Here is an 18,650-nt window from a genome sequence, read left to right on the forward strand (position 1 = left end):
CAAAACCCCAAACCCCTAAACTCCAACAAAGAGGACGTAATACAATAAAATAGGATGATAATACATGTACACTGACTTAAAACCTAGTGACTACTCCAGTATATCAAAAAACAATATTCCACTTTAGTTTTAAGTATAAGGAATTTTTTTTTCTCAACCCATGAGTCAATCTAAGTCCACCGTGAGTCAACCCGTGCAGATCACGAGCCTAGGTGAGTTGACTCATCTAGACCCACGATTATTAAAATTTTAACCTAATCTATTTAAATTATTTGATGGGATGAATTAATTCAATAGACCTAATCTAAATTGACGGCTTGTTTACCATCCCAACGAGTTCTTTCAATCAGTGTAAGCCCACGTACTGATTATCGTTGTGACACATGAGAACGATGCTTTGTTCTGCAGCCCAACAATTTCTTGGTTATGCTACGGATGTGCCTTAATGGATATTTCTGTTAAAGATTTCCCTTCAATCAACAAGCAATATCTAGTTATTCCTTGAATCAAGAAATAATTATTTTCCATATATTTATTCTTAAAGACAATTTTCAATAAACTTTAAAATCATGTATCACAGCGAGCAAATTAGGCTGGAGTTGAAGTCAATAGGCTAAGTTGATTGGTGAGTTGGGAGGTCAGATGAGTTAAATGAATCAATCAACTTAAATTTAACATGACATTAGATTAAAAAAAGGAGATTATAGTTGAATCTGTATCATACTCATAAGTATGTGGTGTCAATAAACATATCAACATATATATTAAAAAAAATAATGGATCCTTTTCAAATGACTTAAAATCCTAATTTTAATTGCACTATTCTCGGTTAAGAATCAAATGATGTTTGGTTAAATGATAGGAATGACTATGAATATGTATTTAATAGTAAGGTGGAATGAGAATGAGAATAAAACTCATATAGTTATATAGATTTAATTGATTCCCATAAATTTAAAAATTATTCCTAAATTGTCTTTCTCAAATTCATAATCCAAACACTATCTTTTATTATCATTTCATTCCCTCATTTCCAAACCCATCAACCAAAAACGAATTCTTAAACACATTAATTATAGATAGGGGCAGGGGGATGAATTTACTTGGCTAAAGACTTAGAACCAATTTTTCCCCCCTTTATTAAGATCAAAACGAAATATTCCTACTGAATAACTCAGCCATGCGGATGCTCTTTTGCATAAAGAAATCTAACTTTTGCACTTGAAATCTCAAATTTCCATGGTGGCAACTGGCAAATGCAAGCCTGCAATAATGGTGCTTCCAAGTGCACAAAAGCTAACAGTAGCTGAAATGAATGATGCATCATGGAGCCCCGAAATCATGAGCCCTCTCTTAATCAATTGTTTTCAAAATCGAGACCGGGTGACTTCAACCAGTTAATCTAAGAACCAGAAGCCAATCGAGTTGGTCTGATCAGATTTAGGGACCAGCACACTGCCTCCCAGGCTGGTTCAAGTTTAAGAAAACTGATCTTGTTCAAACGACCTACTAAAGCTGTGATTTGCAGACAGGCATCACAATTGTTGCAGGACATGAAGGAAACCGAAGCCATGTCTGTGGACTGACACGGTTGGTAGTACTTGTGTTGCATTTGTCCTAAGGAGCTGATGATTTTACCTGCTTTAGGTTTGCTTTCTTCCATCCAAACAAACGACCGGAGAGACAATTCTACTTCTTTATGTATTTATTTATTTTTTATTCTTTTTCTATGAATTATTTCCTTTCAAAATTGGGGCTCAGACAAAAGCAAATATTCCTCAGGCCAAAATGAACTAGGAAATTGTTATGATCAACACAATTCCAGAATAATCCGTCATCCAATCGACAGTTTTATGCTGTGTTTACTCTTTGGTAAAGGAAAAAAAAAGAATTTAGTACATTCATCACTTGACTCATGGGCATTTTATTTAAATGAGATGTGGAATATTCTGAACCAGTCAGAATGGCCCCTCACCCTGATTAAATGGCGTCCTCACATGCTCTGGAGGATAATGAGGAACAAGATGACAATTGGCACTCGACTGTATTCTCACAACAGACAATTAGGACAAAAGAGGAGCAACAACTTGCTCGTAGTTGAACAAAGCAAGTATTATATGCTTAGGGTGTCTTAATCTCGATTGTTAGATAAATCCAATGAACAGTGATAACTCCAACATTTCAAATGACCTCTTAATGGCGTTTAGTCCGTTTATGAACTAAATGAAGGGGTATTGACACTGGACTGAAGAGTAGTGCTTTGAAGAAAAAATAATCCTTGAGGGGCTATCATACAAGCTAGCATTTGAAGGTTTGAAGGCATCATACCTTCAACTCTCAGGTGGTGGTTATCTACATGCAACAAGCCATTCTGTCTGCCGTGCAGTCCCCTTTTTCCTACAGAATACAAACAAGAAAATTAAAATACTGGGAGCACTCAATGCCCAAGCACAACCAACAACCATTTTATAATAAGATAGTGGAGGTTGATATGACTGATTCGAGCCTTGCTAATACAGTAATACCTTATTTATTTAAAGTTTGCCGTCCCTAGTAATTTTTCTTTGCTGATGAACATGATCAAATTCTGGTGCTGACATGTAAGCATGCTACGGACATTTATCTTTCGAATGTGTGCATTAAACTAATCAAACTGGTGCATTAGTTAATTAATAAACCCTACTTTGGGACATCGACCATAATCACCGATTTCATGCCACAACATAGGGCAATCATGGACTGGAGAAAGGGGTGGGTCAAGTTGGACCATTTGGTTACTGCAGCTGAACTCATGTGCCCCTAGTCAGATTAAATGGAGAGAAAACCACTTCGTGAAGCAATATATTACTACTGTTAATGCAACACAAGCAGAAACAAACTATTGATAACTGTTACCTGAGGCTCACGGCACCAATTTAATTAGCGCCACAGATCAAGATAAGGTTTGTTCAAGTGTGGGCAAGCGACCATCACAGAAAGGTAGTTGCAGCCTTTGCCCTCCATATCCCATTCCATAAGCTGGCTGTAGCGAAGAAACCAACAATGTTATATCACTATCAGTGACAACAGTCTACTTACCTTCTCTTGGTATAACGTGGCCACTCCCACTGACATTCACACTCCCATGGCATGAAGAATCTCACGCCCCCTGCATGCAGGAGATGTTATGATTCCTCTCCTTCATGGCCTGCAACGTATAACACGCGCGCTTACCTGCTCTTATACTATAATGGCCCACTAGTGACATCATGCCACGTGGAAGGTTCTTAAAGGTAGACGGAAGTTTTCATTCTCCCTGTTTGTTTTAAGAAAAAACAGATTGAAATGCAGTATATGTACAAGAGGATATTCTATAATATGGAGTATTGAGCCACTTTTACCTCGTTCTATCTCATTAAATAAGACAACTCAAACAAGGCAGCTGCAGTTGAATGCTCCTTTCTCTATTCCTTTCTTCCCTGCCACGCTTCTCCATTCAATCCTGTGTGCTAAATTACCACTCAACTGCAGGGAAAGGCAATATAGAGAAGGATGGGGAATTGCCAGGCAGTGGATACGACGGCCGTGGTGATCCAGCACCCTGGTGGGAAGGTGGAGAGGCTACTCTGGCCGACGAGCGCTGCCAACGTCATGAAGAGCAACCCGGGCTACCACGTGGCTCTGGTCACCCTCCACATCCAGCCAGATGAGAGGCAGGATGGCAGCGGCATCCGGATTACTAGGGTGAAGCTGCTAAAGCCCAAGGAAATGCTTCTGCTCGGCCAAGTATACCGGCTGATCAGCTCTCGAGGTTCTTATTTCTCGTGCCTTTATTCTTCTGCCGTGCTAATTACCGTTTTCTAGTCTTCCGGGGCGAACTAACGGGCGATCGTATGTGGGGATTTTCTTGGTCAGAAGTCGCCAGAGCTCTGAGCCAAAGGCAGCACGAGAAGCTGAGCAAAAGCCAGACTGAATTGATTAGGAAACATCAACAGCAGAAGCAGAACGGAGATGAAAAACAGGAGCATTCACAAATAAGACATGAGGTATGAGCTACAACTGTTGCTACTTGCTATAAAATTATCCTTGCGTATTTCATGATATACCAACTGCTAGTGTAGAGATTTCCACTGTGACCAAATCAATCAGTAGATTGAAAAAGCAAATAAAAAACAATGAAAAAATTATCCCAGATCTATACATGAAACAGAAAATGGTCAACCAATCATGAAGAACACAACTAATGAACTGCTCAACGCAACCGATGCTAATTTGTCAACAAATCAGCAGTTTGAAGATAACAAAAAAGAAACAAACATGAAATTTGAAATACGAATATAAGTCTCCCTTACTGATGTATAGAATACGTTTAGGTTGAATTTAGGAATAATACTGTCAATTCGTTTTAACACTATTTTGTTTGAATTAAACAGGCAACAAGGCAAGTAAAGGATCTACTAAAGAATACACAGATGACAATGAAAGGCAGACAATGGCGTCCTTCGCTGAAGAGCATTTCAGAAATGCCAAGCTAGTTGAGCAACAGTTTAGAAAACATATAATGAAATCTTGAAAGAATTCACAGATAGATCTCAACCATTAGCTAATCTTGTGTGGCTGGTGTGTTCATGAATAGTTTAATGCATACTATAAAAATTTGAGTTATCGGGTAATGTTGTCAGAGATGACCTGTCTGTGAAGATAGACTTCCAATAACAGTTGATGCATGATTCTTCAGAGTTCAGTAAGGAAAATATATGTAACCATGAACTAGAATTGATAGAGAATGTATTTGCATTTCTAGTGATACTAGAAGTCAAATTTACCTGATTCAGAAATCTTAGTGAATATGAGGTGAATAATCACAAACCAATGGATAGATTGGAAGAATGTAGACTGGGAAATGCAAAAGATGACTGGCTTTTATTCTTTAAGTCAGAATCAAGTTACATTTTACGATTACAGCATTCTTGTTCATTTATCAAGAATGCCTAAAAAAAATATGTAAATGCAACGATCAGTGGGATTGTTGGAAGTTCCATATTTCCCAATCCTGGTCGAGGCAGTTTTGTGCCCACAAGAAAGCCGCCCTTGCTGCGACAGCAGCTCCAGAAAGTTTATTCACCTTTAATCCAAGTAACATGTCAGTGAAAGGTTCTACCAACAGTGTCCCAGGGCCTCCATACTCTGTTTCTAAGAAGTCCTTGAATATCTGGAAAGAGTAAACCAAATAAATGCTGGTAAAAATTTTATCTACAAGTTGATTCTCTACCAATAAACAATTATTTGAAACACACTACCAATAAAATCATATGCTGAATTTTTCTTTGAGCTTCCTCTACCTCTTTTACCTTGCTTTTTATTGGTGCAATTCTTCCAACTATAGAATCTATTGGTTGTCTTTGAACGTAATAATAGCATCTTAGCCTATTTTCTCATATTTTACCATGTATTGTAGCTACATCCAAATGCTTCTCTCCATTTCTTCTTAGTCTAAAAGACTATGATGATCACACAACAATCTAGATGCTTCTTTCATTTTAACCACCCCCTTCTTTATCATATTATGATAGCTAAAACTCTAACTTTCCTTTTCAGTTCAACTCCTCTACCTTTACAAGCTTGCTATATTTTTTTCTCTTATTTTCCATCCAAGTCCGCATAACATCAATTTCATCAAAACTTTATTCCAAGCTTCTTTCTTCATTGTATCTTTAAAAAGTCATAATATTGACAGTAAAATTTAGTCATTTACTTTGTCTAAAAAATAGAAATAAGTTTTTTTTCTTCTTACGTTTTTTAAGTCCTATATCTAAGACCGTTTAGTCAGTGTTTATTAGCTCAACACTTTACAATTATACAAATAGTTCAATTTACCATCCTAGTAAAGAAAATATATATTTATCCGTAATAATTGTCCCTCTTAAAATTTCTGAAATGCTTCTTCTTCTTAAAATTACTAACAATTTTAAAATGATAAGATGTAAAATTCAAAATTTTGCAGCCCACTTGCTTCTTCATCACTTTCCCCAAATTCAAAACCTACATTTATAATTGTGCATTTCCCATAGACTTCCTTTGCGAGTCCACTTAAATCTCCTCCAAATACAAATTATTTCAGTGCATCGTTACTAATTAGCCACTAAGAATCTCTTCTTTTGTTTTGACTATATAACCATGCTTGAGAGACATCAGCACATATGACAATTAGAATCTTATTTTAATCCTAGAATGAAATTTCGCACAATAAATCTATTTCCAATTTCCTTCACTTCGATAACATTTTAATTTTCATAATCTTGACCACGAGGGTATATTCTCCATTTGGAACTGGCCGACAAGGTAAAAATGCATAGTCAGATTACACCTATAATTTCAGCTGACAATCAATTCACCCAATCACAATTCGCTGAGTTCCAGAGTAATGCTATTTGCACTCTTAACAGACATAAGTAATGAAGTTCTAATTTGTTAGGAAAAAACTATCACCTCCGCGCAAATCTTCACGACTTCGTCCACGTCGTCTCTGAAGACCTCTTTGCTCTTCACAAGCTTTTTCCGGAGCTCGTCCTCGAACTTCCGCGTCTCCTATATTACTATTTCTTTTTCAGACCCAAAAAAATGAGAAAGGAACAAGCTATGGAAAAACAATATCAACCACAAAAAGCTTACAATTTTGGCGAATTCAGGGATGGGATCAGGGTAGAGGTAGACGGGCTGCTGCCATGCCGCTCGCCAAGTACTTCCAGCGGATGTACCGATCGCCACATTCATCGAAGGAGAAGGGGTGGAGAGGCCGATCGGCCACTGAGGGAAGCGAGCGAGACGTCGGATCGCGAAGCGAAACCGAGAAGGTTCGGATAATGCGAACGGCAGAAATGACGAAGAAATTGGCCGAAGCCCAACACAACAAAGCCTCGTCATCGAAGCTACTCTCCCAAAATGGACCGCCTCGTTTTAAGTACTCACAAAATCGAGTCGGTGGGTCGGATTAGGAGTGAACCCGGCCCAATCAGACGATATGGGCCGTTGGCCAGGCACAATTTGAATTGATGCTTAAAATATACTTGCAAATTTGGTTTGCCCACCACATGCATGATACAATGCCGAGTACACTTCAAAAGAACACTTTTAGTCTTTTAGATCAGAAAAAAAATACTAGTTTTTGTTACAGATAATGATAATCTTTGTTAATGTCTATTTGTTTATGTGGAAATCTTAATCCAAGCTACTTTACGCAGCCTTCGCCATCATTTGGAACACAAAGTACACATGATCTAATTACTTTCTTCCAAAGCTTCTTTCATCACCAACAATGGGCATGTCTTTGTCACCTATCACTTCTCCAAACTTGCGTTTCCCCACAGCCATCATAGCGTCTTCTTCAACTGCGCACCATCATGCCAGAAATAAAAGGAAAAGCCAAAAGAAAAAAAGGCAGGGGATGACTTTAACTAGTTGACAGGCAAAGAGATAAGGGCTAGTGATGATTATGAACAAGACCTTAACTTCATCCTTCTTAATGCAGGGCAGAGTCATTGCAGATATTTACTTCATGTTCACTTTGGTTATTTAGTGAAAGAACATGTATGGTTGCTTCAGAGCGTTTTGCCGCAATAAAATTAACAACAGCGGGGCATCATTCATCTGCATGACCTGTTAACATTATGCTGACTTTTGGGTTCCATTATTTCAGGACCTACTCCAGCACCATGAACATGAGATTGATAGTTCTTGCAGAGAACAAAAGTTTGAAGCACCCTTTATCAAAACACGGTAACATTTAGGTAAATATTGAGAAAGAAAGGAGGCTAAGGAAGTGTTGAGTGGTAAAGAGCCTTTAGCTTTAGGGCTGGTTCTTATGATTCCTTGCTTTGTGGCCAAAGAGAATTCCAAAAGGCGATGGAAATCTAGGAGATTGTATAAGAAACAAAGTATGGTGAATTTAGGATGGAAAAGGAAGGAAAAACGAAGAATATCATCTCTCTTTTTTTTCAAGAAAAAAGAAAATTTTCTTCTCTTTCACTCATTTGGAAGCATGTCAGGCATGAGGGAATCTGTCCACCACTTTCAATTTTAACAGCTGAAGTTATGATAATTGGAAAGAGAAAGCTCAAAGTGTAGGGCTAGTCAAGTGACACGTCCTAGGTAATAAGATACACGCATTAAACTTGAGCGATTTCTATGTAGCAGTTGAATCACCACCACCATCATCATCCTTGACTAGTTATTGAATTTTTCATCCCATGTATGCATTATTCTTCAACAATCCAACACTTTTCCTCCTCTAAAGACTTTTGCTTGTCCGAGGCAGCTTTACAGCTGCAATATAAGTAAGATTCAGACAAATGACATAAGATCAATTTGATTTTACTTTAGTTTGAATTTTCCCGTCTGATTAGAAAGCAAATCTTCACCTACCTTTTCCCACTCATTCATTCATATAACTCTAGAAGCCTACGAGCTTATTCTATCGATTATACAATTAATAAAACAATAATGATATTGTCTGAATGATGTATGAAAGACAACTGCTACTGTTCCATGTTGCTCGTTCAAGGGAACGGTTCCCCATTGACCAGTGAATCTACAAGTCGTAGGGATGACGCAGGAAGTCATAAAGAGTAATAATGAAAATGGATAATACAAATAGAAGAACAGAAAGAAATCAAGGTACCGTAGAACACAACTCCTAATCTAGATGTTATGTACCGTGAGGATTCAGTAAAGTGTCAAGGTCCCACACTGTTTTCAATTGCGCACAGATATGTTTGTTTTCTTGCAGATGATGTGGATCTCAACACAGTCTTCAAGTTCGTTAACAACGCAGGCAATCAGGTGTAACGCCCGACACCGTAGCATATTTCTTGAGCTGTGTTGGTTGGACGCATTCCGACCAACTCTCATGATTCCTCTGCCTGATCCATCTTCTTTCTCCAAGCATCATGTTACCGTCCCCCACAAAGGTACTGCCACTATAGCAGAATGATTTCATCTGCAATCACAGATTTTATGAGATAATGATTAATATCTAAAAGAGATATGGGCGACGACTCCATGTCCACATTAACCATTTTCCTGTCAAAGGTATAAAGGAAGATTAATGTATACTTTGGTGAAGTTAACAGGTTGGGAGTAGAGATTTTTTGAGTTTGCAGCTGCTTTTTGGTGTCTAACACAGCTGATGGCTGATTGTATGGCTTCTTAGCTTGCATAACAAAGTAGGAAGCAAGAGTGGTCCAGAATTCAGATCACAAAAGCTTTCAGCAGATTTAGGTTCTTCACATGTTTGTCCTTTTTTAGATGTCATAGGCTTACATTTTCGAATATCTAATGCATGCATTGATGTCTAGCTTCAGCCTGAAATTTTTTTACAGCAGTTCTTCACCCAATGCTTTATCTGAGGGCCAAACATATGACTAATTAATGAGCTACTACTGCTACTACTAGATAGCTACTCATTATTGAACTGCTGCTGATTCATTATGTCCTTTATTTTCGCTTGGATAAAAAAGAAATATCAGTTCTTATATTGCAAATTTTAATACATTCTTTGAATGGCCAATGGCTCATTATAAAAAATGAAAGCATTTGCAGTACCTCCAGAAACACAGCCTCAAGATGACTGTCACTTCAGGCTGACAAGCATGTTGGAGGTGAAACACACACGCATCATGCATGAGACTCATACTTCACAATGCTCAAGTAGCAAGACCTAAACAAAACAACAAAAAGAAAGCTCTCATCATGCACATTGTGCTGAGACTGAGGATGAGTCAGAGAGTTTGACCAGGAACAATGGAACAGTGTGAGATCTGGAACGTCATCAGTTACCTTGTTATCCTGCTTGGATATTGATTTTAACTATTTTTACAACAAGAACTGTACGTGAGCTGGCTCTCTTCTTTCCAATAATCAATGCACTCTCTATTTGCAACAGTCCCCACAGTCATCAGAAAGGAATACATATATTTTGCACACTTGCACCACACAAAATAATAGGAGCCAACAAATGGAGCAACTATAATGACTAAAAAGAAAAGAAGAAAAATCCTAGCCTTCCACACTAGAACGGAAACAAACCAAACTCCTGCACAAAATATTACAGAATCTGCCAAACCAATATGATTCTCAACCGTTATACAATACCTTGCTTTCTTATTTCCAGCAGAGTCATTCCACTAGCTACTCAATGGCGATTGTGTTTGTTAAGCTTCCTTCTCTTCGTTGGTTGAGATAAGGAGGAAGATGAGATCCTAGAATCCCTCTTAGATGGACTAGATACCCTGTGCTGTGAAAGAATCATTGGAGACTTTCTTAGCCTTCCTTCGATAACAGTTTGTCGCATAATTCCATAGCAATTGGAGATTCTTTCCTAAAAAGACAAATTTGAAACTCTGAATTGATGCAGCCATCCATTAGTTTATGAATCAAAACTAGTGATCATCAATATCAGTTACCTCAGTCAGTCCAGCGCACCATGATGCTGCAATTGTAGGACTGAAAACGGCTAGATCCCGAGTCCCATCCACTGCACGGATTATGGCAGCCGCAGCGAGGGCCGATGGCCAATGAGTTGTGATGTCAATCTCTGTTGCAACACAGAGTTGAAAACAAAGCACTACATCTGCTAGAATTGGTACGACAAAGACGTTTTTTTTTAATATTACCCGGCATTGCTGCTAATATGATTTGTGTGGCTCTCGAAGCCAAGACTCTTGCTCGCTTACTGGAAGAATATATCTTATAAGCAAAGAAATCAACAAAACTGAAGGGAGTCACAGTCTGAAGCCTCCAATTTAACGCAGAGAGCACAAGAAGTTCCATGCGAAACACAACACGAGGCTCGAAGATGAACTTTGCATCCTCCACCTAAAAAAATTTCAATTTTTTATGAATGCTTGGTAAATATACAATGGTCATGGTAGCATCAACTTCAATCACCTGCAGGTCCGAAAGGGTTGGGACCAGTGTTTCCTCCAGTTTTGCAGCTAGGGAGAGGCAAGCTACTGATAGAAGTTGCAGTGCCCATCCGTTTTGCTGCATTGGGATGCAACAAGCATTAGATTACCCATGGAGCTAAAATATAACAAGCAACGAGAGCCCAAGCAACAGTTTACATTCAACCAATCCTAAAATACTTCTCTCATAATTCAGCAAACTCTGTCACTTTGATCACTACCGCAGGCAGTTAAATGAGTCGACATTAAGATGTATTTACTTCATCATCATCAATAATCCAAATATTTAAGGGGAAAAAAACAGATTGGTGGCCGTTTGATTAGATGAAGATCGATCTACCTGCAAGCGGTGAGAAGCAAGGAAGCGATCCATGTAGGAAACGGCGAGATACGCAGTCAGTGGGCGGAACCGATAACAAGCACGCACCTGAAACCCAACGAGACGCTCGTTAATCTGACTCGGCGCATGTTAATGGGAACACAGAAGACAGTTCTAGGCTGCACAATTGCGCCGGAGATATAACCTTGAGAATCCAGTCGACGGCGTCACGCCGTGCCGCAGGGTCTAGCGATTCGGCCTCGAACAGAACCGAACCGACCTCGGTCGCACCCAACGCCGGCTCCCCCTCTATGGCGACGGACTCGTCGGGGTTGTCACGGTAACTGGTGAACTCGCCTGTGCCCTCCGTGCAGAGAAGGTCGAAGCAGCCTGAGGAGGCCGAGGGAGAGGGCGGCATGGTGGGCGGGAGAGGATGCCGGTTCCTCATCTCTTTTCCATCACCGCGGAGGACCAGAGCCCGGTGGAGACGAGACGGAGAGACTCAAGTACGCGACAGTCACAGTAGAGAGAGCTAGACGGTAAGTATAAGCCACCAAGCAGGAGCTGAGAAGCAATTTACAACGTCTGCTCCCACCAAGAGTGCATTTATATAGTTGCCAAGATAAATTTACCTGAAAATCACGTCAAAGTCTTTTTCTTTGTAACTCGTAGAATATGGTGAAAGTCACTATCGTATCTCACTCAATTGTGTGTGTGTTTGTTTAATTTATATCTCCATTTTCACTCATCTTGTTGTAGACATGTAATTTACCATGGTGCATGTGACGACCAATTGACTGCCACTGGGAGTTCTTGTGGTTTGTGTTTGTTTCTTCCTGTGCAGTATCCATTTACGTTAATATTGTCAGAGACTCGGAATATCCATTTTTTCCGGCAGTTTACCTTCATGCGACGCACTAGTCTCTTACCTCTGCTCGCCTGCACGCAAATAAGAAAAAAAAAAAAAAAGCAAAGGAATTAAGTAAAATAAAAGAGTATTTTCCTCATTTATTTGGAGAAAAGTATCTCTGTTTTATTTGTTTTTAATAATGAAGAAACTCATGCCCAGAGCTCGTTTGTTAATTATATCCATTTGATTCTGTGCAATTAATTACATAAGATAAGACCTCATAATTTCATGCCCAGTGGCAGATATCAGAACAATAATTGGTATGCATCCAAAAAATTCCAAATTAAAAAACAAAGAATGGTCATGAGTGAGCTCCATACATTCTGAAGTGCTCAGCCCAGATTCCATAAGAGAGTGATCCAAGTGAGGCAGGGATCAGTCAGAATGGGTTTCAGACATCACTGAAATAAACAGGATCTGGATTCCATATGAGATGATTTGGGTTTTATACTGCAGCTAACACGTACCTGTTTTTAAATCTCATTCTGACTGGTCTTCATTCAACTTGGGGCCTGCATTCAGGAACACCATTAATTGTTAGCAAAAACACAGATAATGAAGGGGGAAAAAACCTTAAGATAGAGCTAGTTCCATGTATTGTCCGAGACTATCTTGAAAATTTTCATCTGTTGCATGTACTTGCATAGGTTGAGATAAATAACTTCCTTTTACACCATTTATCACACTGTTATTGGAAACAGAATATATTATTAGAAGCAAATTCATTTGATCTGTAACTGGATCCCTGATTAGTCCCACAAACTGCCTTGTTATAAACAAACTGTTACTCTTCTACAAAAAAATAAAAAAAATAAAAAAGGTCTGTCCATAGCCACTTGGCTTGCTTGTTCCTAACAAGATGGTGATACACTTCTATGCAAGTCCCCCTCAGGAAATGTCTAGTCCATACTGAATCATTAGAGAAGTATCTGGTAGTGATCCATTCCACCCATAACTAAAAGCTATTCTTCTTTTCTGCTGTCCCAAACATAACCTGATGAGACAAGCTATATTCCATTGGTTTATGTTTTATAATGATGGAAACATTTCATTTATTCATCCACAATGATTCATGCTGTGATCTGGAGTCCCGTGGGCCTAGAATTCTGCAACTGTACTGCCACAATTGGATGCTTATATATCAGTCACTGTTTAAACATAAATTATCAGTAAATGCTAAAATTGGATCATATGCATTTACATGATTATCCCGTGCCTCACTACCGGGAACTCAACTAATGTCTGGCAATATTCATGTATTAAATGCTGAATTGATCTACTAAATTGGCTCAATGCTAGTTGTCGACAAACCTAACTCACACTGTCCAACACTTGAATCACTAAGTCCCACACAAATTTCCTCTGAGACACTAAACATCATCGTCATGATTTAAAAAAGATTGATTAAAAATACTTGTAAAAAAATTAACTTTTTTCTAATACGAATTTTCTCAAGCACCTCGAATGCCGTCGAGAATAGGAGGAGGTTATATCTACGAGTACCTTAAAGTTTCCTCTGCAGTGAGGGACCGTAAGCAAACTCATCGGCAGCTTTGCCGTCGACCCTCCGCCGGACCACCAATCCTCATCACACATCTGACACTTCTGCGCCGTCCCTCCCTCCATGTAACACGACGTCATTTTGTTTCTTCTGGTCCAACGACAGATGAGCAGAGAGAAGCACAATAGTTTGCGAATTTGGCTTCGGCTCTCTGTTGGCTAGAAAGAAGTAGAGCACCTCCGCATAGGATTGAACGGCGGCACTGAACTGTACCAATTGAGCTATTTGAGAAAAAAAAGATGTATTATGATTGGAGGTGCAGTCTAAGCTGACTCGGCATGGAGCCGTGTGCAGTACAACTCCAGGCCAATGGCCCAATAAGAAATCGACCCGTGCGGAGCCTGACATGGCCCCGTGCACCCCGCCGGCCGGCCTTTATGTGATCTAATCATGATCCATGAATCTAATTTTCATAATTCTCAAATCATTTCTCTTATTTTTAAAATGCTACTCTTTCTGTTAAGTTCGGACGGTAATAAATTTTTAAACAGGTAGAATAAAAATTTAAAAAGTATATTTTTTTATTTAATTCATTATTTTTAATTTATACTATCAAATTCAAAAAGCTACATAAAATATCAAAGAAGAAATGTAGGCAAATATTATATCGGACTGATCTTGCACAGAAGCATGGTTGTGATGCACACTCGTCTCTTCGGGACGGTGCAATGATTAAGATATGGGGTGTTGTCATATGAGATCTTGGGATCGAAACTCAGCGTGACCGAGTATAACCTCCCCATGTCTTGACCATTTACACTAATGGCTAGTAGTCACCCGTGATTTACCTCCTCTATGCTGGCCTAGGGACGGATTGGCGGGGACGCTGAAGACAAGCAAATCGCCTTTTGCCACATGGTTGTGATGCACACTCGTATAGGGTAGTTTACAATTGAAATAATACTTCAGGCCATGATTTTCCACGTACACTAGCTTATACTACAAAATCAATGATACATGAGAACACTAGACAAATTAATTATCCATGAAACAATAACTTGTGTTCTCAAGATAATCCTATTATACATGAAACTAATATCGGCAACAAAACTAGGCGTGATGCTATGAAGGATACGCATAGCATAGCTCAGCACAGCAAATAGATTGTTCCTCACAAAGACGAGGTTTTTGTAGTCCTAGTCACATGCTTTGATATGTAGAGCCTATTTTAAGTTCTTAAACTTGATCAATTAGCATAGAGAACAATATGCATGGTTTATAACATGATCAATAAGAGTATTATTGGACAATCTGTATTTTTTGGTCAATATAATACCATAGAAGGATATCTAGGTGATTAGTGACAACTAGATCTTTCTAAGGCAGGTAACTAGACACGCCATACATCCTTTATATATATATATATTATACCAATTTTTAATTATTTCTCGCGGCGAAGTTGGATGTTTGGTTGGATATTTGCTTCGTATATATATATATATATATATATATATATATATATATATATATATATATATATATATATATATATATATATATATATATTATACCAATTTTTAATTATTTCTCGCGGCGAAGTTGGATGTTTGGTTGAATATTTGCTTCGTGATTGAAGTTGGATGTTGAGTTTTTAAGTAACTCCGATGGAGGTTTCCGGTATTTTAAACTGTGAATAGTAATTATAAATAATAATAATAAATATTAACCAGTGAATTATTGAACAAGAATAAGTTTTTTAAAAAGTAATTGAATTAGGATGATTTTAGGTACTTTGGAAAAATATTTTTCTCATTTTTGGTTTCACCAGATAACTTCACCTATTAAGTGTTGGTTAGAAAAGATGTTAGAAGGGATGAATAGTATTTGCTGAAAATCGTAATTTAAAATAAGTCATGCAACGAAAAAGAAAGAGAATAAAAACACATGCTAACACAGGTAATTTTTTATTTGGTTCGGAGCCTTTGACGACTCCTACTCGAAGGCCCACACTTGATGAGTGCTTTCGTTGGACAATCACTATTAATTCAAAAACGAGTTACAAAATGATTTGAGTAAAAGAACTGAAATTAATTGTTACCGACAAACATAAAGGAAATGTGAAGTCTTTCATTTTTCGAACTTCAGAGCAGCCTTTCGGTATCGTCGGAGCCTTTCGGAGCAGTGCACAAGAATGAAACTTTCAGTAGATGTTGTTCTGAAGTTGATGGTTGAAGGCCTTTATATAGGCTCATTCCAGACGCCTAGAACCCCTCCAAGCACCTGGACCATTACAGACATGGTGATCTCTCGTCGAATCTTGATCCGTCAAGTTTATCCACTTCCGGGTGCCTGAACAGTTGATATGAGTTTGGTCAGTCGTTGCGCTTCAATTCAGCTTCTAGATGACTTTTCTAGTCCGGGTGTCTGGACCAGCTCTGGGCACCCGGACAGCCCGGATGCCTAGCCAGGCTGCTCGGGTGATGTGGTCCGGGCGCTCGGACATTCTTTTCAATCTCTCCTATAAAAAAGAGTTAGCCCAGGCAAAAAAAAAATTATCCTGCAAAATAAAGTTAACTCAACACAATAAGGTAATAGTAGTACTTAGATCCTGTCTCAGTTGATATGAGTTTGGTCAGTCGTTGCGCTTCAATTCAGCTTCTAGATGACTTTTCTAGTCCGGGTGCCTGGACCAGCTCTGGGCACCCGGACAGCCCGGATGCCTAGCCAGGCTGCTCGGGTGATGTGGTCCGGGCGCTCGGACATTCTTTTCAATCTCTCCTGTAAAAAAGAGTTAGCCCAGGCAAAAAAAAAATTATCCTGCAAAATAAAGTTAACTCAACACAATAAGGTAATAGTAGTACTTAGATCCTGTCTCCTCGAGACCACGATCTAGACAAGATCTCAGTTTAGGTTTCCCAAATGGACTTAAGCCGGACCGGCACCTATTGTTCTCTCAACCAGAAATGTGTCCTCACTGGATCTCTCTTCCAGTTGTTTACCTCTTACTTACCAACTACAGTCGCTTGACTTACTTTTAACCCACCGTGTCTTCCAGTCAGTTGTCAGATCCGCAGACTCAACTAAACTTCAACCGGTTGTCAGGTCCCACTGACCCAACTGGACTTCCCGCCAGATATCAAGTTCCGTGGACCTATCTAAACTTCGCACCAACTATCGGGTCTCGCGGACTTAGTTGGATTTTAGTCTAGTGTCAGGTTCTCTAAATCCATTAACTCCTGCACACTTAGTAAAATAATTAGATCATAAATATTCTAATTTTAATCTATTTATTATTTATCAAAATCTAAGTTAAATCATGAGTACAAATTACATAAATTTCAACAAGCCTCAAAAATCTTAAGCCTTAGGTTTTCACATTTACCTAGCAAAGTTAAGACTTATAGCGAGCTACCAATTCTTGCTACCCAACTTAGAGCCAACATAGATTTCACAAATGTGAAAAATCACAGCAATTTCGTTTTCTTTAGATAATTACCTTTCTATAGAAATATATACCTGGATAAAGATTGAGGATTTTTGACATAAGGTGAGAAAACAGGGTTTTTCCTTTGGCCTAGAAAACAAATTAAGCTGCCATTCTTACAAAGTCAAAAATTACAGACTAATTATTGCAAACTGGAATCTAGGAAATTACAACAAAACATGAGAAATTAAAGACTTATAGAAAGCGTACAGACTAGTTATGTTACAAGAACTTAAACACTTACAAACTTATAGCACACATATCCTTCGGATAGCCTTTCTTCTTCTTGCGCTGATGTCCCAGTCTTTTACATACTATAGAGGATCCTTATATAAACGTCTGTCAAGCCTCCAGACTTCAGAAGTTATTAAACTTACATAACCAAAAGATAAGACAGGGTGACTCAGCGTGAGTAGATTGAGAAGACATAAAAAAAATTAGAATATAAGATAAGATAGGTTGACTCAACCCGAGTACATTGAGAAGACAAAGAAAAATCGGAGAATCTTGATTAGTCCTCTGCTAGATTATCAATATTCTTTTCTTCAATGGATCCAAACGCCGGCTAATTTAGAAGCGGTGGTAGACAATGGTGAGTGCTTCTCCCATTCCGCTTTTTGTTTTTGTTTTTTTTAATGGACTAAAGTGACGTGCTTAGTTATAATTGAAAAAGGAAAAAAATGGGATTCCTATTTCCTTTGGTCAGTAACTTTTTTCTATATTGATTTCTCCTAATAGGAGAAAATCTTACGAGTCTATCATATTATCTCATCCCATGTGTCTCCTTAGACAGCTGCTCTCAGTGTCAAAGTTGCTTTTTTAATGGGATTAAAGATATCTAATTAGTATCTTGATCTGATTTATTATATACTGTCTATTCTGAAAACTCATTGTCTTTAATTAAACCTTCAATTTGAAGTATGATCAAGTGTTTTACTGGTTCGATTCTAGTGTTTAACCATTCGAGAGGGATGCTATCAATATGTAAAAGGATATGTGTCATTAATTTTTCCATAGCAATCCTTGTTGTGATTTATAACATTGTTGAAAAATATTCTGGTGTCTGTAAGTGTACAATCCATAGCATATTGAGTAGATCATAATTCACTAAGTTAAGGGAGTAATAATCATATTTTTATACTCTATTGTTTGGAAGTCTTTATAGAGGATATTGACCTTTCGTATAGAGTAAAGGATTTGACAAGGGCATCCAACCAGTAAGGACTGGTCCAAGTAGAACACTCGTACATCTAAGATTATGATGCGCTCGTCATGGAGCAGAGGACCGTTGGGATGACCAGAGCGTTAGTCCGGTCGGACAATAACAAGCTATTATACCCAGTCACCACAAGGAAAAACAGCATAGGCCGACCAAGATGAAAAGTCCCAGCCGATCGTTCACCTTGCTCGGCCGAACAGCGAGATTATTATCGTATCTTTCAATATCCTTTTGGGAAATAATGTCGCTGACACGAGGCATAGTCAACAAGCGGATC

At 38.5% G+C, this 18,650-nt stretch overlaps 3 protein-coding genes across 16 annotated transcripts; 1 reads left to right on the forward strand and 2 right to left on the reverse strand.

Moving 5' to 3' along the window:
- Window positions 1-1,819: 1,819 nt before the first annotated feature.
- On the reverse strand, window positions 1,820-6,909 carry LOC122032016 (protein PLASTID REDOX INSENSITIVE 2, chloroplastic-like). 5 transcript variants are annotated; one of them, XR_006125924.1, is made up of 7 exons: window positions 6,652-6,793; window positions 6,469-6,581; window positions 3,381-3,932; window positions 3,214-3,295; window positions 2,896-3,148; window positions 2,329-2,397; window positions 1,820-2,002 (listed from the first exon to the last, which is right to left on the reverse strand). XR_006125924.1 is itself a non-coding variant. In XM_042591259.1 (3 exons), the coding sequence occupies exons 1-3, from the start codon at window positions 6,901-6,903 to the stop codon at window positions 3,891-3,893; spliced, it is 393 nt and encodes a 130-aa protein (XP_042447193.1). In that variant the 5' UTR covers window positions 6,904-6,909; the 3' UTR covers window positions 3,785-3,890. The 5 variants fall into 5 exon arrangements, 1 of the variants encoding a protein (XP_042447193.1); XR_006125921.1 differs by lacking the exon at window positions 1,820-2,002 and having other exon boundaries at window positions 2,098-2,397; window positions 6,469-6,567; window positions 6,652-6,886; XR_006125923.1 differs by lacking the exon at window positions 1,820-2,002 and having other exon boundaries at window positions 2,098-2,397; window positions 6,469-6,575.
- On the forward strand, window positions 3,532-4,723 carry LOC122032015. Of its 2 annotated transcripts, none has more exons than XM_042591257.1 (3): window positions 3,532-3,790; window positions 3,895-4,025; window positions 4,413-4,723. In XM_042591257.1, exons 1-3 carry the CDS (start codon window positions 3,532-3,534, stop codon window positions 4,512-4,514), a joined length of 492 nt encoding a protein of 163 aa, XP_042447191.1. In that variant the 3' UTR covers window positions 4,515-4,723. The 2 variants fall into 2 exon arrangements, with proteins under 2 accessions (XP_042447191.1, XP_042447192.1); XM_042591258.1 differs by having other exon boundaries at window positions 3,898-4,025.
- A 1,611-nt stretch (window positions 6,910-8,520) lies between the features above and the next one.
- On the reverse strand, window positions 8,521-17,882 carry LOC122031820 (cyclin-D1-1-like). 9 transcript variants are annotated; one of them, XM_042590987.1, is made up of 13 exons: window positions 17,399-17,591; window positions 13,673-13,937; window positions 12,637-12,681; window positions 12,490-12,570; window positions 12,163-12,198; window positions 12,032-12,095; window positions 11,465-11,891; window positions 11,281-11,367; window positions 10,924-11,019; window positions 10,650-10,851; window positions 10,440-10,570; window positions 9,580-10,354; window positions 8,521-8,974 (listed from the first exon to the last, which is right to left on the reverse strand). In XM_042590987.1, the coding sequence occupies exons 7-12, from the start codon at window positions 11,705-11,707 to the stop codon at window positions 10,169-10,171; spliced, it is 945 nt and encodes a 314-aa protein (XP_042446921.1). In that variant the 5' UTR covers window positions 11,708-11,891; window positions 12,032-12,095; window positions 12,163-12,198; window positions 12,490-12,570; window positions 12,637-12,681; window positions 13,673-13,937; window positions 17,399-17,591; the 3' UTR covers window positions 8,521-8,974; window positions 9,580-10,168. The 9 variants fall into 9 exon arrangements, 8 of the variants coding, with proteins under 8 accessions (XP_042446921.1, XP_042446920.1, XP_042446918.1 ...); XM_042590986.1 differs by lacking the exon at window positions 12,490-12,570 and having other exon boundaries at window positions 12,189-12,198; XM_042590984.1 differs by lacking the exon at window positions 12,490-12,570.
- Window positions 17,883-18,650: the final 768 nt, after the last annotated feature.

Source organism: Zingiber officinale, chromosome 11A, assembly GCF_018446385.1.
Source record: "Zingiber officinale cultivar Zhangliang chromosome 11A, Zo_v1.1, whole genome shotgun sequence".
Lineage (NCBI taxonomy): Eukaryota > Viridiplantae > Streptophyta > Magnoliopsida > Zingiberales > Zingiberaceae > Zingiber > Zingiber officinale.